Below are 24,733 nucleotides of genomic sequence, written 5' to 3'. Positions count from 1 at the left end.
AGAATTAAATGTCCAAGTGCGCAGCAATTTTTTTGAGTAATCCTGCAATTCCTATCAACCTTTCTATTATACTAAACTTTTGTTTTAAGCCACTGTTTCCAAGCTAATTCTGTGCAGTATCTCCATGTTAAGAAATACAGAAGACTTCTTAACATACTTAAAGCAAATATTTTAAGTTTACCTTCTATCATGTAATTAAAAATACGATTTTTAATCTTTTTACATATGATTCAGTCTGTGTCAGAAATATCTATCAGAGAAAACTACGTACTCTGACAATATTAAATGCTGAAAACCCAAGTCTGGTAGACAGACAGCCAGTCTGGAATTGGCAATACCTCAGCATTTCCATGACCCCACTTTGAATGACCATTCTCTTCATAAATAAAGAAAAGTGTGGTAGTGACTAATTTGAAAATGGTAGTGATGCTTGCTGTTGGCAGTCTTAGAAGAACAAAAGGGAGGAATCGGAGGCCTGTCTTCTTAGCCTCTCTTGTTTGTACATACAGATGAGGACAGAACTGTATTTCCTGTCATCTCAGAAGAATCGCCCCAGCCTCTTTGGAATGCCGCTGATTGTTCCATGTACTGTGCACACCCGGAAGAAAGACCTGTATGATGCGGTTTGGATTCAAGTATCTCGATTAGCCAGCCCACTCCCACCTCAGGAAGCCAGTAATCATGCTCAGGATTGGTGAGTTCAGTGCATCTTCCTAGACCTGTGGTTTCCAGACTGTAGAAGAAGAATTTATGTGTGATTTATAGTACATGTCCCATGTCAGGTTAACCACTCTCTGAAGACCCATCCAGAGAACATAGAGTTCAACAATTTGGTTTGGTCTTTTGAGTAGGCAAGATCATACACCTTCCTCTCATCACCTAGACTTTCCAGTTTCTAATAATCCTTTTATTCTCTGATCTCTTAAATAAATCTCTCTTGCTAGTATTTTAAATGCTTCAGGTAGTATCTTTGGCTTCTGTAATTACAGAAGTAGTATGAGTTCAATAGGAAATTTGTACCATCTCAACTCTCTGAAATTCAGAATGGGAGCAATACTATACATGTCTATACATAAACTCTGGAAAAGTCTCATGCCGTAACAGATGGTTCAGTTGGATTATTTCCATACCATGTCATTTTAACATGGAATGATTTCATAAGTCTAGGTAAAGGAAATAAACATCTTGTGTTTTCTTTCCGTTCCTCTTACCACTGTTCTATTGGATTAGTAAATGTATTTACTTCTAAGAATCCTTGGGATTATGTTGTCTTATTTATATCTCATTTAAATTGTAGATTATTTTCTTGCTATCATGGTGCAAATGAGAGTTCTGCTTCTGTGTTAACTAAGTAAAGACATTCTTTTTGCTGATAGGTTATTTGTTATGGTATGGGGGTGTTTTGATGATTAGGATGAGGTTTAAGGTAAGTAAATTTTAGAGGAAAACTGCAAATAATAGATAAGTGATTTAATTGATGAAAGTTGTGTTTAGTAAAAATAACAGTAGGGCAAGATTAAATTTGAAGTGAAAATCTAATTGAATTAAAGGACTTCTAGATGAGGGCTTTTCCCAGAGCTTGCTAATGAATCAGATACAGAGTATGAGGGGAGGAGAAATCTAAGCTAGGCTTTTAGCCTGAACAATCGTTTGTGAATGGTGATACCACTTAATGCAATGAGGAAGACTGGAGAAGGAGTAGGTTCGGGTAAGCAATGACAGGAATCAAGTTAAATTTAAGATGTGTGTTGTATTTTCAAGTGGGAAATGACTTAATTCCTTTCCTAGAGATATAAATATAAGTGTCATCAACAAATGGTTGGTATTTAAAGCCCTGAGACCAGATGATGTTATTTAGAGAGTAAGAGTCAGAGAAGATGCCCACGATCTAATTCCTGATGCATTCCAGCATTTAAAGGTTGAATAATGGATGGAGGGGCAACAAAGGAAATTGAGAAAGAACAGCCAGTAACGGAAGAAGAAAATCAGGAGTAAGGAGTGTGACTGATCAGTTTCAGATGCTACAGAGAGATTGAGTAAGAGGACTAGGAATTGACCAGTGGATTTGATAAAATGGCAGTCTTTGGAGACCTTTGCAAAAACTGTGCTAGTGGGGTGGTGTAGATGAAGGCACACAGGTTAAAGTAGGTTAAAGAAAAGATTATCTTGCAGACATTTAAAGGATAATAAGAGCTTCTCTCTCTCTTGCCTTTTGAGACGGCCCGCACTCTGTCTTTGGAGTGTGTATCTGCTTTTACTGTAAACTAAACACCCCCACACCTCTTGGTCTCTCTCCCTCTCACCTTTCCGAGATGGCCCAAATTCTGCCTATGGAATATGTATTCTTCTAAGCCGTTTTCCCTTCTGAGTGAGACAGACCCCACTCTGTCTGTGGAGTGTGTAGCTCTCTAAATAAACTTGCTTTCACTTTTTAAAAAAGCTTATCTTTTAGAGATAACACACTGAAATATTTATGAATGAAAATGATTAAATGCCTCTGATTTTATTCAGAAGTATCTAGTACATCACAATAGCCAAGAGGTGCAAACAGTCCCAAAGTCCATCAACAGATAAATGGATAAACAAAATGTGGTATATACATAAGTGGAGTATTACTCAGCCATAAAAAGGGATGGAGTTCTGATACATACTATAACGCATGAAACCTTGAAAACCTTATACTAAGTGAAATAAGCCAGACACAAAAGGACAAATAGTGTATGATTCCACTTTTATGAGGTATCTCAAATAGGCAAATTTGTAGACAGAAAGTAGATTAGAGGTTAACAAAGTCTGGAGGGGAGGGAGCAGACGAATTTGTTATTGCTAATAAAGAGTTTCTGTTTGGGAAGACAGGTTCTGGAGATAGATAGTTGCACAACATTGTGAATGCCTCTGAATTGTACACTTAAAATGATTAAATTGTGAATTTTATGTATATTTTACCGCAGTTTTAAAAAATGAAATAGAAGAATCTAGTGGGGCTAGGTAAAGGTATAGATAAAATAGGAATGGTCAAGAGGTGATGATTATTATAGTTGGGTGATGTTCATTGTACAATTCTCTACTTTTCTGAGTGTTTATGTCAATAAATTTGAAAATTTAGACTAAATGGACAAATTCCTGAAGTTGACGGTCTATACAAAAGGTGATTAGTTTGAGGGACAGTGGTTAAGGAGGAAAGTGAGGATTTGAGGGCAGTGATTTAGAGGTTTCTGCTGGGTCAAAGAATTGTTAGAGTAGCGGTACTTTGAATAAGTGATCCAAGAATCTAAGAGATGGTTTCTGCAAATTAGTATATTGGAAATTGAGATTTTCGGAGGTGTCAAAGTCCTTATCGTCATTTCATTACCTTCAGCAGCCGTTTGGCAAGATCTAGAATATGACCATTGGAGAGGGTGGATCATGTAGAATGGAGGAAATGATTGTTGGAGGAGAGAAGGCCTTGGTGTCGTTGGATAAGTTACATTGATGTTGAAGTCACCAAGGGTAATAACAGAAGTGACGGAGAGAAAAACAGTGAACCAGGTGCTAAAATCTTCAGTGAATAAAGTAGAGATGTCTCTACTAGGGAGGAATCGCAGGTATAATTCAATAGCTCATGCTACAGAGAAACCAGAATTTTTTAGAAAGAGAAGGAAGGAGAAATACCATCTAGAAGTGATAAAGAGGGGTAGGGAGGAGACCCGTATCACCTCCAGGTCCTGGGATCTGTGAGGCGACAGTCAGCGTTTAAGAAGCAAGTGGAAAGCAGTGTCCTCAGGAAAGCCAGGTTTCAGTTAGAGCAAAAAGGTCAAGAAGGTGTTTAGAAGACAGGTGCTGCACAGTTCCCTGCCAGAGTGCTCCCTGGTGGTTTTGCTCTCTCTCTGGATTTTTCACTTACCATTGATCTGGTTACCATTGACATGATGGCATGGGCACGACAGCATGTTCTATGAATAATCATTCAGTCAGTAAGTTAGTGGGAAGCTGGGAACTGCTGTGACAGATGCGACACTCACTTTGGCCCTTATCACGATTTCATTACCTTCAGCAGCCATGTCATGGCCACTTCAAATTGCCAAATGATCCATTATGTATATTGCTCTTATGTTGTATTCCTTGCTTTGCTTCTTATTAGGGCAAGGATGAATAAACTTTTTTAAAAGTTGGAGAACTCACAAGCTATCTTGCAGTTAAGACATTACTCTAAAAATGTTATGTAACTTACAGTTTTAGATAGTTAAGGCAAGGAAAAGATAACCTACTATGTACCACATCAGGGGTTTTGATTAAAGAGGCTTCTAAATATACAGTCAGTCAACTCCTCTGAAAACCATCATGACCATTCAGCCTTCTGTGGTGTATCAATGTTCTTGTCATGGAGAAGGTCTAATTATTTTAGTTTAATGTGAATTAAATCTTCTGATAGAATTAGGGCTGAAGGATAATTAGTGTTTGGTTTCATAATTAGCTTATTTTATAAAATTTGCACGGACCACATGGACCCTCTTAGAGACATCTGGCAGTCTGATGTGTCTCCCGCTCTGTGAGGAGGAAGCCCTGAGTGTGGTTGTACAGGGCTGCGGTTAGTGGCTTCGGATGACCAGCACTGAGCCGGCGGTGTGAGCATACTGCCATGGCAGCTGCCCCTCTCTGGGGTCACTTCAGGAGAAGATGAAAGAGACCTCAAATAAGAAAAGTTTCTTATACTCTTTGGTTTATGTTCTGTTTCAGTGATGACAGTATGGGCTACCAATATCCATTCACGCTCCGAGTTGTGCAGAAAGATGGGAACTCCTGTGCTTGGTGCCCATGGTATAGGTAAGGTGACCTTCTGCAAAAGAACGTCTTTAGTAGAATTGCAGCTTCATATAGTATACCTTTTCCACAAGGTTTCCAGTTTTTGGAAGCAGCAGTGAAGAATGAGATACTTGAAATAAATGTAGGAATTCTTCGTTCATCTCTTCCCTATAAGGTCTACAGCGAAGTTCTGCTCTTGAGACTCAGCTGGTTTTGTAAATGCTACAGTGCTCACCAGATTCAGGTTTATGATCAACATTTATCATTCTGTACCATCTGCTCCTTAGATATCAATCAGTTTAGCGATTCTGAGCCCAGCAGAATATAGTCTGTTTACTGGACCTTGCTGGAAGTCTGTTTTTGGTTTTTAGAAGAGTTATGGAGATTGATTGGTCATTACTGTTCCAACTTGGGAAATGCCCGAGTATGGAAGTCAGCCTTCAGAAAACGTAATAGCCTTAGCAAACTGAGTCTGCCTAGGCATTGGAACCATGGCCTTTGTCATGGTCCCCGCCCCCCCATAAATTCTTATATATGTCTATTTAATGTGCCATTGTACAAACAAGGAAATAGGTGTTGTTATGTTAGATAAATTGCCCTACTGCTAAGCATTAAAAACTAAATTTAGAATTTCTTGAGAGGTGCATGATCTCAAATATCCAATTCCCATATCATTTATTTGCCATAAAGTCCACGTATTCATGTGGGTTAACAAATGGTTATCAAGTGCTTTGAAAAACCAAAGACTTGAGAAGTGATAAGCATGATTCCCTGAAATAATAACGCTTACTAATACATACTCATGCACTTATCAGTCTGCAGTTAGAAGCCCATGCCCAATTGTGAGGCCCAAGAAGTAGAACAGAGAAGTAGAAAGGGAGAATACTTCTGATAAAGAAAATCTGGATTCCTTCGTAATTATTCCTTCCTCAGCAGATCTTTCTCCCCCCTTTAGGTTTTGCAGAGGCTGTAAAATTGACTGTGGGGAAGACAGAGCTTTCATTGGAAACGCCTACATTGCTGTGGATTGGGATCCCACAGCCCTTCACCTCCGCTACCAAACATCACAGGAAAGGGTGAGTACACAGAAAGGTCGCTGTAAGGCAGTGGTTTTTATGTGTAAAATTTTCCCCCAGTTTAACTGTATCATATCATTTCTATTTTCAGACAGTTTAAGGACAGCCAGGAATACCTTCATTGGCATTCTCTATAGCACTTAAATGTGTTGACTAATTTTATGGATGTTTCAGCTTTCCCACTTGTAGAGTTAATTGTATTGAGGCATTGAATTTCAAAAATACTAATAATAAGTAATTCCTGAAATAAAACTCTGGGTGTAATTAAGAAGTTATATTCTCTGGCCATGAGATACCAAGCATAACCAACCTCTCTGCCTGTTTGTTAACGATTATTGAAGCTGTAGCACTTGGTGACCACTCTTACTTAGCTCAAATGCATTCCAGGGCTATAGCTGCTGCCTTTAATGGGCACAGTGATCAGAAAACTTAGAGAAAATATTGAATGTTTCCAGACTGGGCACCTAAGAGTACATCTCCGTGCCTGGTCTTCTCACTTAGCATTCCTCTACTGCCACTCTCTGGCCAGAGCAGTTTTTAAATTTTGAAAATGTAACTTCAAAAGGAATACTAACTCCATACCTAAAAATGTTCCCCAAATTTGAAGGGTGGATTGACTAGGTAGCTTGTGGGTAGAGATATGAAGAATCTGATGGAGAAGTAAAAGCAACGGAATCAAAGGAGCTGATTTAGTCACATGAAGAATTATAGTGGCTTTTGCATGTCTTTTTTTTTTTTACATATTTTATTGAGTTATAACTGTTTTACAATGTTGTGTCAAATTCCAGTGTAGAGCACAATTTTTCAGTTATACATTAACATATGTATATTCATTGTCACTTTTTTTTTCACTGTGAGCTACCATAAGTTCTTGTATATATTTCCCTGTGCTATACAGTATAATCTTGTTTATCTATTCTGCATATGCCTGTCAGTATCTACAAATTTCGAACTCCCAGTCTGTCCCTTCCCACGTCCCACCCCCTTGGCAACCACAAGTTTGCAAGTTAGTATTCTATGTCTGTGAGTCTGTTTCTGTTTGTATTTATGTTCTGTTTTTTTTTTACATTCCACATATGAGCAATCTCATATTTTTCTTTCTCTTTCTGCTTACTTCACTTAGAATGATATTCTCCAGGAGCATCCATGTTGCTGCAAATGGTGTTATGTTGTCATTTTTATGGCTGAATAGTATTCCATTGTATAAATATACCACATCTTCTTTATCCAGTCATCCACTGATGGACTGGATAGGCTGTTTCCATGTCTTGGCTATTGTAAATAGTGCTGCTATGAACATTGGGGTGCAGGTGTCTTTTTGAAGTAGGGTTCCTTGTGGCTATATGCCCAGGAGCGGGATTCCTGGGTTATGTGGGAAGTCTATTCCTAGTCTTTTGAGGAATCTCCATACTGTTTTCCACAGTGGCTGCACCAAACTGCATTCCCACCAGCAGTGTAGGAGGGTTCCCTTTTCTTCACAGCCTCTCCAGCATTTGTCATTTGTGGATTTTTAAATGATGGTCATTCTGACTGGTGTGAGGTGATACCTCATCTTAGTTTTGATTTGCATTTCTCTGATAATTAGTGATATTGAGCATTTTTTCATTATATGACTCTTGATGGAGGTTTCCTCCGCTATTTCTTAAGGTGTTCCCTTTAGACAAGTTAGTAATGAGAATTGACTTTTCTGTCTTTTTAGTGCTACTGAGGAGTGGGGGAGCTACCGATTCCAGACCAAATTCCCTATTTGAATCCCTAAATATGCCCCCACACACCCCTAAGCTCTCACTGGTCAAGGATGAGTGTTCTTTGTGGATATTTGCCAAATGAAAGATCCCTGGGCTAAAGGGAACAGAAGGGAAGTTGATGTCCTAGCAGGTTATGCTCACTGTAACAGGGTGATTCAATACCTCAGCCATGCTTCGTCTGAAGAGGGAAAATTTTAGCAATTGAAAGAGATGCTCTTAAATCTTCATCAGCACAAAATCGGACAGGACGTTATTGTGACAAGATACTCCTGTCAAAGACAAAAAATTTGGCTGTAAATCTCTTTCCCCCCTTTTGTTGTTGTTTCTCTTAATGAAGGCACTAGGGATTGAACCCAGGCCCTCATGCATGCTGAGCACCCACTCCACCACTGAGCTATACCCCTTGCCCTCCTCTTTCCATTTTTAACAAGCCCAATGTGCAGTCTGTAAAGCTCTGGAGGACATCTTTATAGGAAGAAGGGCCTATGTGACCTATTAAATCTCACCCCACTTCCACTTTCAGTGATGCTCTTAAGATACCATGGAAACCAAGTTGCTGTTGAGATATCCTTCCTTGCTGGGAAATGGCGCCACATGACTAATTTCTTCCTACATGTGGTTTCTGCATGTGCTTGGAAAGTCACGTAGACAAAGGAGATACCTTGGTTCAAAATTGAGATTACTGCCCAAATGTTTTATGTTTTTTATTCCAGTGATTCCCCTTTAAGAATCTATCCAAGGAGAATACTCTGTGATTTACTGATAAATTTCTTCATAACATTTGTTGGAATAGTAAAAAAAAATAATGGCGGGTGGGGTGCAGCTCAGTGGTAGAACACATGCTTAGCATGCACAAGGTTGTGGGTTCATTTTCCAGTACCTCCACTAACAACAACAACAAATCACTTTAAAAAAAATAACTCAAAAATAATTTGAAGCCATTTATATTTGTCCCACATTAGAGGAGTGGTTAAATAAAGCGTGATATAGTAATTGGATAAAATATTACGCAGTCATTGAAAATGATGATTACAAGGAGTTTTTACTAACAGGTATGGGGACATACTTATAATATCATGTAAAGTTTTTTATAAAGCAAGATATAAAATTGGATATACTGAGAAATCTATTCAATATAAAAAGAAAGGATAGAAGAAAATCTGTCAATATTTTGACAGTTTGCCTTTGTATTCAGAACATAAAAGAAAATTACATTTTCCTCTGCTTTCCAGAATTTATATGTGAATGTTTTATTTGGTAAGGAGGGTGGCAAAAACAGGCAATTCCCTGTTTGGACCTCACACTCCTCAATAGAAAATTAAGCTAGGTAACTTCTTAGATCTCCCTCTTTTTCTAATAGTCTTATAATGTATGAAAGCTATTACTTCATGCCCTTATGTTTTGGGCTAATGATGAGCTTTTTTTTTTTTTTTAAATGTTGGTGCTGGGGATTGAACCCAGGAACTCATGGATGTTAAGCACACACTCTACCACTGAGCTATACCCACCCCTGCTAGGATGAACTTCCAAGCGACTTAGAAAAAATGGAAGAGGGTGCCAATAAGTAACTTAGGCTATTTGAATAATCATAGAGGATCTGGAATTGGATCCTAGGAGGCAAAAGGAATCTTTGTCATTTAGGGAAGTTCTCTTAATAAATAAAACTTACTGTCATCTACGAGTATGCTTTTTTAATCCATCATCTTTTTCCTTCCTGTCTCCATCAAGCTCTGTATCTATGTCTGTGTGTTCTGTATAAAATATGGTCAGTAAAAATCAACATTCTTTACTAGCTTGCTGTAATTTGTGGTTGGCCATAAAGCATCCCTGGTAGAGATGATATAGATAATGTTTAACTGACTGTGAGAAAAGAGACGCTGCTCCATTTGATACACCTTTTTTTCTACTCTGATTCTAACCCCCATAATACGGCATGTTTCCTCTTGAAGCATGTCAGTTTTTCCCTTGGATGACCAGCCCTGAAGATGACGTGAGTTTTTGTATCAGAAAAGAAATTAGTGTAAAACCTTTAATGAAAAAGAATATGAAAACGAATATATGTATGTATGTGCATGACTGGGACAGTGTGCTGTACACTAAAAACTGGTATATTGTAACTGACTATACTTCAATTTTTTGAATAATTAATTAAATTTTTAAAAAGAAAAGAGAAGTTAGTATAGACAGCTAGTTTTTACTGTATAGCACCGGGAACTATATTCAATCTTGTAGTAACCTATAAAGAACATGAAAATGAATATATGTATGTGTATGTACGACTAAAACATTATGCTGTACATCAGAAATTGACACATTATAAACTGAGTATACTTCAATTTTTAAAAATGCAAAAAACAAAAACAAAACAAAAATAAAAAGAAGTTAGTGACTCAAGATCAAACCGGATTTCCCTTTCCGAAAAATAGGTTTCCTCTAAGTTCCCCTTTTAAAATGGTCGATGATACAGTGCCAAAACCCTTCATTGCCTCATCAACCCCAGCCTTGATAAAAGTTTATAAGAGCATTTGACCATAAACAACAAATTCATGCTGTATAGCACAGGGAACTGTTTTCTATATCTTGTGGTAACAGGTTTAAAAAGAATATGAAAACGAATATATGTATGTTCATGACTGAAACATTATGCTACACACCAGAAATTGACAGCATTGTAAACTGACTATACTTCAATAAAAAATACATATATACAAAAAAAAAAAAGTGACAGCCTATTACTCAGCCACCTTCTCATGTAGGAAAAAAGCCACCTCTGAAAACCTGTTCTAAACCATGACTTCAGGAAGGAAAACATGAGGGAAATTGCCTCAGGCAAAGAAAGCTATTCACCCCCGGAAGGGATGACAAGGACATGTATGTGACCTTTGCCAAAAGTTTCATTGTTGTACTTGTTGTCCGGGCCCCACCCTGGGATGTGATCCCTGTGTGAAGTCTCACGGTCATTCATAGTCTTACTGTGCCTGCCCTGCTCTGGTTCTTGATTGCTTATTAAGCAGCAGCCAAGAATTGGAGAGCACCAAGTTCTTCCTTTCTGTCACGTTCTGGGTTCCTCCTTGTCTCCCTCCTCCTGATTCCCACGCCACCTCCAACATACATCCTTACACACCTACCCCTGCCTTTGCTCTCTCCTTTCCTAAACTTACCTCCTTGCCCCAAAGCCTAGCATGCTGGTTAACGGGACCACAGAGGTTTGGGCAGGTGTTAAAGGTCTTCGCAGCAAAATCCGGCTTTCTTGTGCCTGCTGTTCCTTTTATTGCCATCTCAGATAAAAATGCATCAAGAGACAGGAGTCATAATGATACACACAGTATTCTGATAACTCTCGGGCATCAATATGCAAATAAGTTGTAGCCTGTGGGTTTTAACACCCTGATGTTGTCTTCTCAAGGTGAGCTTTGTGTGTATCCTTTCTTATTTAATGCGGATCTGGCGTCTGTTCCAGTGATACTGTTTCTCCTGGTCCCTGTAAAGCCTGCAGCATACTAATAATAATGTTAAAAAGTAAATGGCCTAATCTCTAACCCTTGAGAGGGCCAGCTCACATATAAGCTGTTTTCGGATTTTGAAACTGTAAAATAAACAGGCAATTCCTTGATTGTTTTTGTTTGTCATTTTGAAGGATGCAGAAATTTTTCCCAAATAGCTAGGGTCACGTAAATAGAAATTTGCCCAAGAATATTATTATTGATGTGATGTTTGTGAATAAATGCGCAGATGCTCTGTTTGCTCAGACTCGAGTTTGGGTTGTATGTTTTTCCTCGTGTAAAGTAAAATGAAGTTGAGTCCCCTAGAGGACAATGCACGGCCAGGTGACCGTTTTAAACTCCCTCCCTTCCGCCCCTTCCCCCATCTCCCCTGTTCCCTCCACCTGTAGGTTGTAGATGAGCACGAGAGTGTGGAACAGAGTCGGCGAGCGCAAGCCGAGCCCATCAACCTGGACAGCTGCCTCCGCGCTTTCACCAGTGAGGAGGAGCTCGGGGAGAATGAGATGTACTACTGCTCCAAGTGTAAGACACACTGCTTGGCAACCAAGAAGCTGGATCTCTGGAGGCTCCCGCCCATCCTGGTAGGTCACAGCCCCGCCTCTGAGGGAGCAGGAGTCTGGCTCAGAGGAAAGAAGCCATGAACAAATGATGGGTTTAGAGAATAAGTCCCTCCCTGCAGCAGTGTTCAAAGCGCTTTTGCTGTGTGGGGTCACACAGAGGTGAACTGTGCTACAGGTATTTGCTGCCTCTGCTCCTGGACAGCGCACAGCCTAGAAGGGGAGAGAAGCCGTGTAGACCAGTGGCTCCAGTTACGGCCAGTATGTGAGAAGTGCCACAGCTGGGACAACCTGGTGAATTTGAGCTTCAGGAGAAGGTGGAGGCACTTCTGGCTCCAGGGAGAGGGGAAGCTTTATGCTTCCGCTTTATGAGCTACAGAGGAGCACCTGGGCCCGAGCCTCCGGTCCCACCAGGCTTGGTCACGTGGCCATGGCACACTGCTGGGGTGTGTGTGTGCACAAGCGCACTGCAGCTTACGTATTCGTTTCCACTGGATTACTTCTGCCTTCTCCGTTCCTGGGTTAGGAGACTCTCCTCTTGCTTGTCAAGAGAGTTTGCAGTGTCAAATCTTCCTATTCATTTAAGAGAGTTTTTTCCTTAAGGGTGGAAGTATCATATCAAATGTCACTGAAAAAAACAAAGTCACTGTGAGGCACTGGTGTATTTTAACTAGTCCTTGTGTGTATCTTTTTGTTCATGGCTTCTTCCTACTATTCTGTGAGACCATGAACAGCTTAGACCAGAGCAACTTCTCAGGGAAGGATGCACAAGAAATTACTAACTAGCTCCAGGGATGAGAATTGAGGGAAGGGAAGCAGAGCACAGGGGCAGGCCTGGGAACAGGTAAGTGGGAAAGGGGAACGTGTCTGTGGTTTTTTTTTTTTAATTGAAGTATAGTTAACATGAAATTAAATTAGTAGATCTTAAATGTGTAGTTTGATGAGTTTTGACAACTGTATGTACTCATATAGCCATCACATATCGTGAAGTATGGGCATTTAAAAAACCATGTTTCTGAGGAATAAAATATTAGGCTGAGAACTTGCTGGGCTTCTGTTAAACCCAGTCACCAGCATGCCCCTTAGGAAGAAACCCTCTTTACGTAGAGTACGTAACAAAATTGTTAAGCATTTAGGGTAGAGGTAGCAACCCAAACATCTGTGACCACAACAGAGAGTGTAGTAACACTGGGTAAGGCTAGAGGAATTCATTGCTCTTGAAAAGGAGAAGAGAAGCCAGAAAGATGAAGGGAACTTCTTAAGCTCTTCAGAACAGTGAAGCTCCCTGGAGCAGCCAAAGGATGTAGTAAGAAAGGAGAGTCCTTCTGGGGATGACATAAGCTTCATCTGTAAAAAAAACACCTCTGTTTTCCTTCAGAACATTAAATACAGTCTTCTATCCTCATGAGTGTATTTGTGACTGGGTTTTTTATGATGTTGGAGAGAAGTAAAGGTCCGTGTGCACCACAAGCCCAGAGAACATGCAATTATAGGCTCTTAGGATGTTGAAGAAATTTGGGAGAGAGTTTTGGATACACACAGACTATGAAATGGGGGGGTTATACCATGTCAGCCACATAGCTGAAGGGCACTGGCCCAACTGATAACTTTGTTACATAATAAAATATATTCTTGGGGGTAAAAAAAGTTATGTTATATATTTTGGGAACATTTACATGTATTAGACCCAGCTTTGTTGTTGTTGTTGTTGTTGTTTTAATGTGTATTTTCTATCTTCAGAACTCTTTGTTGCAAGTGTTTTTTATATTTTCTTCTCCAGATTATTCACCTCAAACGATTTCAGTTTGTAAATGGTCGGTGGATAAAATCACAGAAAATTGTTAAATTTCCTCGTGAAAGTTTTGACCCTAGTGCTTTTCTGGTGCCGAGAGACCCAGCCCTCTGTCAGCGCAAACCACTCACACCCCAGGGGGACGACCTCTCTGACCCCAGGGTTCCAACAGGAGAGGTGAAGAAAGTGGATGCTCCGAACTCAGCTGGGGAAGACAGTGTGCTCCTGAGCAAGAGCCCATCCTCACTCAGTGCAAACACCGTCAGTAGCCCTAAAGGTGAGGAGGAGGCCGGGGGACTGCATGGAGCCAGGCATCACCCTGAGACAGGCCCTCCTGGGACCCCTCTAGGCTGTCTGTTTCCCTGTCTTCTACTCTGGAGCAGCAGCTTAGTGAGGTACAAGGAACCTATCTGGAATCAGACTGATCTAAATTTGAGCTCTGTGACTTGTAGCAAGAGATACACCCTCACTAAATCCATTTTCTCATTTGTAAAATAAAAAATAGCACTAAGTTCACAGAGTGTGAGGATTTCATATATCAAGAGTAAAGCACTTTCCATAATGCCTGACATTTGGTGATCATGAAGGATACTTTTCATACTTAAGCAGAGGTTCTCAGAGTATCACCTGGGAACCCGTAGAGGGTCCCTGAGACCCTTTCAGGGAGCCTGGAGGACAGGAACTATTTTCATAAAAATTCTGAGACAGTATCTGCCTTGTCACTCGCACAACCGTACAGTGGAGTCAGCCAGCATTGCATGTGATATTGTCAGTGAACTGTGTGCTTGCGTATTGTATTTTTTTAAATCCCTCAGTTTTAATTTCTAATGTGGTAAATGTTGATAGATATAACCCACATGAACAAAAGTCCTAGGGGCCCTGGACAATTTTTAAGGGTATATAATGGGGTGGGGAGCTGTGACCAAAAGGTTTGAGACCTGCTGCTTTACAGGATTGTTGTGAGATGTTGAGATAATAGGGGGAGAGAGCTCTCAGTGTCGTGCTAGCAACAGTGAGTCCTTGGTAATTGGTGATTGTATTTTTTAATCTAATTTAACAAAGAAGAAGAATGTGTATTTGTAAAACTCCTTAGTTAAATATTATTTTGAACTGAATCTGTCTTAAATTATCTTTCTACTATTTTCTAGGTCCGTACTTAGTGGCATTTTACATTTTCAGGACATTGCTGCCTCTGGTGGGGTTTGGCACTGAGGAAGATAAGAGTGCAACTTATTGGCCACATAATGGGAATAAAGAGTAGCCAGTCAGGACACCCCTGTCTTTACCTTTAGGTGTACACTTGTGAAATTGGCTTCAGTTAGCATTTGGTGGCTGGTTAAACTTGTGGCATTTGGATTTATGAATCTTTCCTTCTTCCCCTTTCACAGGTTCACCTTCCTCATCAAGAAAAAGTGGAACCAGCTGTCCCTCCAGCAAAAACAGCAGCCCTAACAGCAGCCCCCGGACTTTAGGGAGAAGCAAAGGGAGGCTCCGGCTACCCCAGATCGGCAGCAAAAATAAACTGTCGAGTAGTAAGGAGAACTTGGATGCCAGCAAAGAGAATGGGGCTGGGCAAGTTTGTGAGCTGACTGATGCCTTGAGCCGAGGACATGTGCTGGGGGGCAGCCAGCCTGAGCTGGTCACCCCGCAGGACCACGAAGTAGCTTTGGCCAATGGATTCCTTTATGAGCATGAGGCATGTGGCAATGGCTACAGCAATGGTCAGCTTGAGAACCACAGTGAAGAAGACAGCACTGATGACCAAAGAGAAGATGTTCATGTTAAGCCTATTTATAATCTATATGCAATTTCGGTAAGTGGTTTGTTGTATGGTTTTCAGAATGATCTGCACTTTTCAGTGGTTTGTTTGTTCGTATTCATTCACTCATCATGTTTTCAGGGCCTGCTTATTTGAACTTGACAGTAGACCAAGTTGGCAGTAGATAACCTTGAGCTTTTAGATAGACTCCAAGATGCTCACAGTGTGATGAGGGGAACAGTCATGTAATCATTGTAACTGGAGTCACAGGTTCAGGCCACTCACAGTTGTGTGTTCCTAAGGAATTTTTGCTTTCCAAAAATAATTACAAGTATAAAAATGGTAAGATTTAGAGTTTTTGAATTTTGACATTTCCTCTTTGATTTGTTTTTGGGAAAAGGGAAACACTTTTTTTTTCCAGTAAGTCTTTTCCTGCTGGCATCCTGGTGCTGTGCCCTGGCCAGAGTACTGTCAGCCACTGACATACCTCCACTTCTTCTCTCCTGCAGTGCCATTCAGGAATTCTGGGCGGGGGCCATTATGTCACTTATGCCAAAAACCCAAACAGCAAGTGGTACTGTTACAATGACAGCAGCTGTAAGGTAAGTATCTCCCATCTGTGAATGAAAGAAACTGAATCTGTCAGCAGATCTGGAGGGTATTTGTAGAGATAATGTGTTTTGTTTTCTCCTGAATAGAAAATAGTTATTTCTGTTAGAATCAGTGTGTAGATGGCTTCAGCATAAAGGAACAAAAGTGATATGCGGGGGAGACAAGGAAAACATGAGCAGTGAGGGAAAAGAAGGTGTAGGTTGATGAGAATAAGTTCTTGTCTTTCGAGCTGTTAGAATTTGATGGGATTTTGTATTTGGTTTTGTTTTTTGTCATTCTTTTGACTTGTCTATGGTCTGAGTATTTTCCCTGAAACAAACATTGAAAATACTGGGTTTTATTTTAGGAGCAGGCACAAGACAGCCAAAATATTAAGCTGATTGGAAGCAATCAGGTTTAGTAATTAAAGAGGACTGGTCCTCCCTTCCCTGGCAAGAATTAAGAGCCAAGCTAGTGATGGCTTTTTTGTTAAAGGCTTTTCTTTCTCCTCTAGGAACTTCACCCTGATGAAATTGACACCGACTCTGCCTACATTCTTTTCTATGAGCAGCAGGGGATCGACTATGCACAATTTCTGCCAAAGATCGATGGCAAAAAGATGGCAGACACAAGCAGCATGGACGAAGACTTCGAATCTGATTACAGAAAGTACTGTGTGTTGCAGTAAAGCTACCACTCTGGCCGCTAGACAGGCTGCTGATGAGGGAGGTGACTCCCAGTAGCTGACATTTGGCAAAAGCGTCGCTGAAAGGCAAGCTAAATGTAGTTATTTTATCCTGTGACCCTGAAGCACAAAATAAAAATCCTAATTAAAATAGCAGTTAACAGACAGTAGTAATAATTTTGTTTGGAAGTGTCTCACACAAGCTCTCTGGTAGAGAACTTTCAGGCAGAGCCCACCATTAGCCTGTAAACAAAAGGGTTTGGCACCAGCCACCTGGGACCAAATAAGAACTAAATTGTGCTTGTCCAGATATGAACAAACATGTAGTGAGTATAGTTTACCAATAATCATAACAAAATACTAAGAATTTCCTTGGAGTCAAAGTAAAACAAAAAATTGTAGTGTTGTCTGGGGACGACATGATATGCTACCTCCTTTTTCCTGAAGTTTTATCCCATTGTATTGACTAATAAGATGGAGAAAGCAAGATCGTGAAGGTGTGCAAAGGGTTCTTGTGGCTTGGACACAGATTTCTCGATTTACTTTTTGAACCATCTTCCCACTCTTTCTGTGTCTTCATTGCTTTTTGTTGTTGTTGTTTTGTGTTTGAGACACAACCAGTCGTTGGTAGCAGAGGCATATTTAAGCAGTTGGTCTGAAAGGGAGAATCTCTTAAGAGCTGTGTGCCTTCTACCCAGGGCCTTGGTTGGGAGACCCTGTAGGAAAAACAAAAAAGCATCCTGGGAAATCCAGCCAACACAGCCCTCCAGACAGAGGCAGCTTAACTTGAGGATACTTCAGGGGCCCTCAGAAATGTATCTCCCCATTGCTGAGTGTGGGGGGTGGGGGGAAGCTGCCAATATTCATACCATCTTTACAGGCACTGCTGCACAAAGAAATTCTGAGAGGGAAAGCAGCAGCAAAGCTCAATGGTATTTTACAGCTAGTGACTGTTTGTTCTTTGTTTCTTTGTTTTGCACTTTAAAAAAAAAAAGAATATGTGCAAATGAACTTTTCAAAACTTGTTCATATTTGATGGCTGTAAGGGCTATAAGGTAACTTGATTGGGGTATTTTTCCCCCATCATATTAAATTTAAAAACAAAATACATCCCAAGCATTGATAGTGGGTAAGTATTTTTAATGAAATTGGTGGTTTTAGGAAGTAAACTTTTGTTTTGTTTGCATGTCCTTTTTTTTTTAATTTTGATGTTTGTCCTTTTTACTTTATTTTATTTTATTTTAATTTCACAGTAGTGGTCATCAAAAGTTATGTTTCTTTGCTCACTTCATTTTTTTTTCCTCTGATAATTCAAGACTGGAACAAAAGTTTAAATGTTATTTATTTCAAGCAGTAATTTTTTTCTGTGTTGTTTTAAAATATGTGTTTGAAGTAATTATTCCACTTTTTTTCAGTGATCTTTTTTTATTCATCTGAATCCTGGAAGTTGATTCTCATTAATTATCAGATTCCATTGCCCTTACTTCCTCATAGATAGTAGGTACCAATGAAATGAAGCATTTGTGTTCTGATATCTAAGGCCGGTTACTATTCAGTTCTTCTCAGAGCATTAGGAAAGATTGTCTTAAATGGCTACCTAAGTTGAAACCCTATATAGAAGAAAACTATAATTGCAAGTAGGAAGGAGTGGCCTAAATGGTATATGAAATCAGACAGAATGCAGACTTCATAGTTTTGTGATTTTCCATATATAAAATCTGTCCATTCCTACCTGGACAAGTCCCATGAAACAGTGGAAGCTTTTAAATAATTCCCTTACAGATGTTTTATTTAAGCAGGTAGCACAATCTACTAATGTTGTTTGATCTGTGTTTGTTATATTGGTTGTAATTAATTTTTTTTAATTCATGACTAGCAGAAAATTTATTAAATTAACTAACTACATTCACCTTGTAAATTACTGTATAAAACTTGTTGACAATGCACTGACTTTAGAAAGATGTTAATGTATATAAATAGAGTGTAAATAAAATAGTGTTGATGTTCTGAAATATGAACTGTATAAAAAGTATTGGTAATTGTATATGGAGTGTACCTGTTTATCTGTAACTATTATCCAAATAAATTAAATACTGTGGATGCATCTATGTGCTGTTTTTCCTTTGTACAACTAAACATAAAAGAGACATTCTTTAGCCTTCCTCTCTGTGACCCTGTTTTAATCCTCCTTCTTAAATAGTACCTACCTGACTTATAGAGTGGACATTCCCTCTCTGAGAGGATGGAAACTGTTGGCGGTAGAACAAGATACCTGCAGTGAGCAGGTACACTGATTTAAATTTGGTTCACATCCCTGTTAGGAGATCGTTTGGAAGGCATTGAAGGAGTCGGGGAGAAGGCTAGCTTGCTTGTTTGGAACCGAGAATGGATGAAGGAGGTTTCACAGTAGTTTTTCTGCAGATTAGGAGACGAGGTGAAGAGGAAGATTTCTTATTTGTATGATGCCTTGAGATGATCCTGGGTTTCTAGGGGGCGCTGAGAAACCAGGGATGTCCCTGGTTGTCTTTCTAGGAGGTCTCCAAGGAGGCAGTTGACAGGGTTGAGAAGAGTCGAAGATTTAGACTTGTGGGTCCTTCAGCCTCAGTCACATTTGCGTTTAAAATTAGAATACCTTTCCCAGGGGCTTCTAGGTAGTAAATGAAGTCTGTAAGTGCCTGGCAGAGTTTCTTGGTAAGTGTTCAATGAATGTGAAACCCTACCCCCATGAAAGTCAGTCGTGTTTCACAAAGAGATTTTCTTACTCCTTTGCTATACTGATGCTAAAAGAATTTAATAGCCCTCTGCTCACATTCTCCAAAAAAACAGGAATACACATTAAAAATGTATAGAATGAAACATGTCGAATCAGCAGCAATAGTGCTTGTTCAAGGAAACCAACAAACAGAAGAAGGATCCAAAAAGTCATCAGAAATGAAGCACAGCTTCTAAAGTGTCTCTGGCTTTTTAAATGACAACCTTGAACATCTTTTTATCTCAAATGTTGTTCCTGGCACATAGGAGGTTAAGTAATATAGAAAATAAGTAATGTTTAAATGAAATGAAAAACAAAATACAGCCTTGAAAAGGACCAGCACGCAGAGATGGGCAGACGTTTTATTTTTAGTTCCTGAATGGCCCTGTAAGTTGAGAGGGGTCTTCAGCCCCCGAGCCTCTCTGTGTAAGCATGGCAATTCAACATGGAATCTCTCTTCCACTTGGTGGCATTGCTCACTATGGGTTCTTTTCTTAATTGTAGATACCATTGCATTGGAGCAAGTAGGTGAATTGCCACATTTTCCTTGTTTTAAAGGTTACGAATTTAGAATTTTACTAGGCTGCAGCCAGAATGTGTAGCTTAGGGAACAGAGATTCCAGTTTTCTTTGATGGTGTACCAGCAGGTTCCTTAGTTTTGAAATCCAAGAAGTCACAAATGCACCTACCTCTATGATCAGAGACCCATACAAGACAGAGCAATTAAAAGAGGCTGTCTTTAGGTTTGCCAGACATCTACCCCTGGAAACAAGATAGTAAATAAGAGCGCAGGAGTTGTAAACTCAGAGGCTTATAGGGGCCAGGTTGGGAACAGAGCGTAAGAGAAGCTGTCTCCAGCTATGGATGAGAAGAGGGAACAGGAGGGAACTATGGTGAGCTCTAGGGCGTTCAGCCATCTAAAGCTTCCATTTGACTTGCCATGCAGGAATGTGGGCCCAGTGTTACCAAGCCTTTTTTTTGTTCCCCTCAAGAAAAGCCAGAAATCCAGATGTTTATACAAAATACCCAATTTAGAAATGTTGGCAGCTTTTTTCTTTTTAATTTTAAAAAATTAAACCTATTTGCAAGCCAGATTCAAGCCACCAATATACACCCTCTGGTAAGTTGAAAGGTCATGGACTTGTGAGTGTAAAGTCCGATCAGATTCTAGTTCTTGCTGTGTTACAACAGCTGTGCGTTAAAACAAGTTCCTTGGAACCTCAGATTTCTCATGCTCAGTAAGAGTACCACTGCAACCTAATAAAACTGAAAAAGGAAAAATAAAAGAAAAAGATAACAAAGGAACAACAACAGTTAAACAAATTAAAACAAGGTAAGACATTGGTAAGTATGATTCGTTTATAAGCCTTACAGTGTCTTAAATAGTGAAAGGGTTGTCACCATATTAAAATCCTCCTTGAACAGTGTATGTTGTGAGGAATATTCGTTTGACGATGTATTTGGCAACTGCACATTTATGGTAATGTCCCATACCCATCCCAGGATGGACTTAATTATTGAGCCATTATGGCTTGCTGTTAATACTGCACGTTGACATTATTAATAAAGGTCTGGTTGCATCATTAAAAAATAAAAAGAATACCACTTCAAAACGTTATTGTCAGGAACAGATGATGTAAATAGGCACAGACTCTGACACAAACAGTATTATTTGCCCACTTAGAGAAACAGCACAGGTATAAGACAGCAATAATGTTATGATCAAGCTCACCAGTCCAGAGGCGTCCAGCTAACAACATATGAGCACATGCTAGGCACGGAGCTCTGTGCTAGGTTTTCTAGGGGCAGCTTTTCCCAACCTAGCAATTGATCAGCATCAAAATCAACCAGGAGCTTGTTAAGTGTGCTGATTGCAGAGTCACACCCATCACTGCCATATTACACCTGCGTGCTAGGCCTGTTTACACTCAGATTTATGAGATCTTCTCCCATGCAGTCCAAGAATCTGCTTTAATAAGTTTCTCAGGGGATATTCTTTGGCAGCCAGTTAGCACTGGTCTGCAGATCAGTCATTTATGGAAACCACTGCTCCAGGGAATGGATCATTACTTTCAGTCTAATGAGGAAAAGGATATGCACATGCACACCTGGAAGGAGGAGTGATCAATATAATCATCTCTGATGAAATGACAACTGAGGACATTAAACAGTAGCTGTTGGCAAAGTACTTAGTGAAAAACAAATGGAAAAAGGAAGCGAGCTACACTATGAAGCAAGACCAGGATTTTATCGTCAGAAGTGTGCAAAGCAGTCTGGTAGAAACCGGGAGCTGAGGGAGTGCATTCCACAGGCTGTGGAGGTCTGTGTGAGGCGAGCTGCAGGTGCACAGGGAGCCCAGGGGAAGATAATGAGCAGAAGAAATCATGTTGTGAAAGCCTTGGAAGGTCAGACCTCTTCCAACAGAAGGGTTTCACGTTGCCAAGCATTTGGGCATGGTTGCAAAACATTTTTACGTGTTTTTTGTGAATACACACTAATCTGAAACCATTTCACTAAAAGCAAATTTGCATGTACAGTAACGTAACTCTTTCCTTATAAGCCAATTGGTGTTTGCTGTAAATTATTCTCTTTTTCATATACACAATCCACTCTTGCTGAAATTTTTTTTTTTTTTTGAGTAAAGGTAGGTTTATTTAGAGAGATACATACTGCATAGAGTGTAGACTGTTTCAAAAGGCGAGAGAAAGGCCACAAGGTGTGTGGGGTTTAGGTGCTCAGGTTAAAGTAAAAGTAGGTACACACTCCACAGAGTGTGGGCCATCTCCGAAGATGAGGAAGTGAGAGAGGCGGCCTGAAATTTCTCTTGATAATGAATTTTAGACTTTATCACAAACCCAAGAGGAATGTAGATGACTACCAGGCTTAAAGTGCTCCAAGAAGATCAAAGGAAGCAGAGGAAAAAGAAGAAAGCAGGCTGCAGGTAGGAGGAAGTCTAGGAAAGGCTGTGGGTGGGGAGAAGGAAGGCATGTGAGAGAAAGGAGCCTGCTGAGCGTGGTCTGGAGACCGGAGGAGAGGAGGGTCCAGAAAGGAGAGGGGGCTGGTTGGAGGCACCCAAAGCACTTGAGGGTCCCTGGGGATCAGGCTTCTGCTGTTCTTCATGGTAGGATCCTCTGCACTGATGGTGAACCCCCAGTGCTCACTGGGATTATAGAAGGGGGGGTCTTCCCTCTTGAGGATCAGCAGAGGGCCCCCCCAGAATGGATCAGGAGGTGCCTGTAGTAGTCAGAGGCTGCTCTAGCTCCTAGTTTAGGGCAGCATCTTGGCTGAAACCACAGAAAGCAAAGGACCAGAAATCTAGCCCTCAGTGTGTGCTCTGCTTCGTGAAGTGTTTGACTTGGGACAGATCACTTGTCTCCCCAGGGCCTCAGTTCCCTTGTGACTCAGGAATGGTTTGTTTCAGGTCAGTAGTCTTCAGCTTTTATTTTGAAACAGCACTGGGACAGGACCCTTTCTTCCAACTACATTTTTTATTTTAATTTTTGGGAAAGCGTAGTTGATTTACGATGTTAGTTTCGGGTGTTCAGCAAAGTAATTCAGCTATACGTACACATGCATGTATTTTTTTTCTTTTCAGATTCTTTTCCATTACCAATTCCATTTCACCCAAAGGACCTACAGCTAAAGCTGACGACGTTGGAGGTGAGTGGGGGTGGGGTGCAGCTTGAGCCGCCTCGGAGGCTCCGGATCAGACGTTCAATAAAGCACCCGGGGCGCCTACCGCATTCAGAGAGCCAGCACGCCCTGAAGAGCTCCCAGCCAGTGGCCCCCAGCAACGGCGTTGTCCAACCCAAGCTTGTGCGCCCAGCGCACAGTGTGGCCAAACGAACCAAAACATCGCGATGTTTGGAATAGAGAAAGGTTTATTGACAGAGACGCCGCCGACAGAGACGATGGAAGCGGAGGCATAGGTTTGTCTCACAGCCATTTTACCGGCTCGCCTGGGCGTAAGATTTCTAAAGGCAAAAGGGGTAAAGGGGTCGAGGTCCTGGGGTGCGTGATCAGCTCGTGTACAGTACTCTGATTGGTGCGCGGTGACGTGACAGGTTGATTATTTTGAGAGTCAACATCGTGGACCTTCTGGTTCCAATCAGCCTGAGGTCTCCGTGTTTGTGGTCAGCACTAGTCCTCTTTTCTGCAGAACAACTCAAAGATAAGCATCAGATTGTTATGTATATCCCTTGACGGGGAACAGGACTCTGTTTTACAGCTTAACTATAGTTTCTTGATTGCTTTTCCTTTGTTTTTGCATTTCCTCACTGTCCTAATTAGTTAACTGCTTGAATCTGCTCTTTGGAACTTAGGGAAGGCCTAGGAGACTACAGCCTTTTTCTGCAAACAAAAAATGGGAAAGGGGGTGGCGTGGAGGGGATTTTGAACCCAGGAGGGTCGCGCAGAGTCCTGCTCCATTTCAACAGGAGAGCACCCTTACTAGATCTGCTGGAAATCACGACGGCAGTAGGGTGGGACTTTCCAAAGTCATTTTGCTACACTCAGTACATCTGGGCAGGGAGGAAAGCCAAGCCAACTAGAGAGAAGGCCGGTCAACTTCCCTCCCTCCCTGTAGAGACCATTGGAGCAGCCTGTGGCTTGGCATCTATACGGAGCCAGCCCAGGGGGCTGTGGCCTTTCATTGCGCCAGCAGGAGACAGTTACTGCTGCCACTCCTTGTTTGCAGAGCTCCCTGCAGCTTGGAGTGGCAAATAAACATCCTCTCACTTTGGGAGACATGGGAAAGGGAGAGGGGCAGAGTTTATCACTCAAACATCGAATGTTTAATGAGTACCTACTATGTGGCAGACAGGCTAGTCCTACACTTGGAATCAGGAGGAAAATCAGAGGGCAATTAGCCGTTGAGTAGACATTTACTGTTTGCCAGTGTGTGTGGCAAGCTATGTGTGTTTTGTTCCTTATTTTATGCTCACCACCGCTCTATGAGAGATGCATTTATCATCTCTTTTTATCAATGAGGAAACAGATTCAGTGAGATTAAATCTCTTGCCCAAAGTATCACACAGATGGAGCATTTCTGAGCTGGAGCCAACTCCAGGTTAAAGTGGCTGATTCTACACTCCCTCACTTCCCCCTGAACTGAGGTCTGTGATCCATCACTTGGCAACGGCAGGACTGTTGATCAATCATCCTGAGATCTGACAAGGAATAAGGATCATCCAAACAGTGTTTGATAATCACTGAATGAGAAAGTGAACGTGAACCCCTTTTACAACTGATAACTTATGCGAAGTACCATTGTTACATAAGGAGAGGAAGTAGGTGTACTGAAAGCGGCCTCTTCCCCCTCTTCCTAGAAGATGAAAAACTTGGGAGCAAAATAGCCATGAGGGTGACTCCTGAGGGAGACATGTCCTAGGTTTGTTCTCTTCATTTCTGGGGCCCCAGGGATCAATCTCAGGAGCTGGACAGAGGGAGGAAAGGGGTGTAGAAGGGGAGGTGGGACCAGGGAGGGAGA

The 24,733-nt window shown here is 40.9% G+C and overlaps 1 protein-coding gene across 3 annotated transcripts in view; it reads left to right on the top strand.

Moving 5' to 3' along the window:
• USP32 (ubiquitin specific peptidase 32) overlaps nucleotides 1-18,597 on the top strand; it is a 167,618-nt gene extending 149,021 nt beyond the window's left edge. For all 3 annotated transcript variants that reach the window (XM_074342650.1, XM_074342651.1, XM_074342652.1), the window contains 8 exons: nucleotides 510-694; nucleotides 4,717-4,803; nucleotides 5,738-5,858; nucleotides 11,499-11,690; nucleotides 13,447-13,735; nucleotides 14,847-15,271; nucleotides 15,727-15,819; nucleotides 16,323-18,597. In XM_074342650.1, the coding sequence (XP_074198751.1) occupies nucleotides 510-694; nucleotides 4,717-4,803; nucleotides 5,738-5,858; nucleotides 11,499-11,690; nucleotides 13,447-13,735; nucleotides 14,847-15,271; nucleotides 15,727-15,819; nucleotides 16,323-16,496 (1,566 nt within the window). In that variant the 3' untranslated portion in view covers nucleotides 16,497-18,597. The remainder of the gene's footprint in view (nucleotides 1-509; nucleotides 695-4,716; nucleotides 4,804-5,737; nucleotides 5,859-11,498; nucleotides 11,691-13,446; nucleotides 13,736-14,846; nucleotides 15,272-15,726; nucleotides 15,820-16,322) is intronic.
• The last annotated feature ends 6,136 nt before the right edge of the window (nucleotides 18,598-24,733 follow it).

Source organism: Camelus bactrianus, chromosome 16 (genome assembly GCF_048773025.1).
Source record: "Camelus bactrianus isolate YW-2024 breed Bactrian camel chromosome 16, ASM4877302v1, whole genome shotgun sequence".
NCBI lineage: Eukaryota > Metazoa > Chordata > Mammalia > Artiodactyla > Camelidae > Camelus > Camelus bactrianus.
This window is presented reverse-complemented; position numbering and strand designations above follow the sequence as displayed.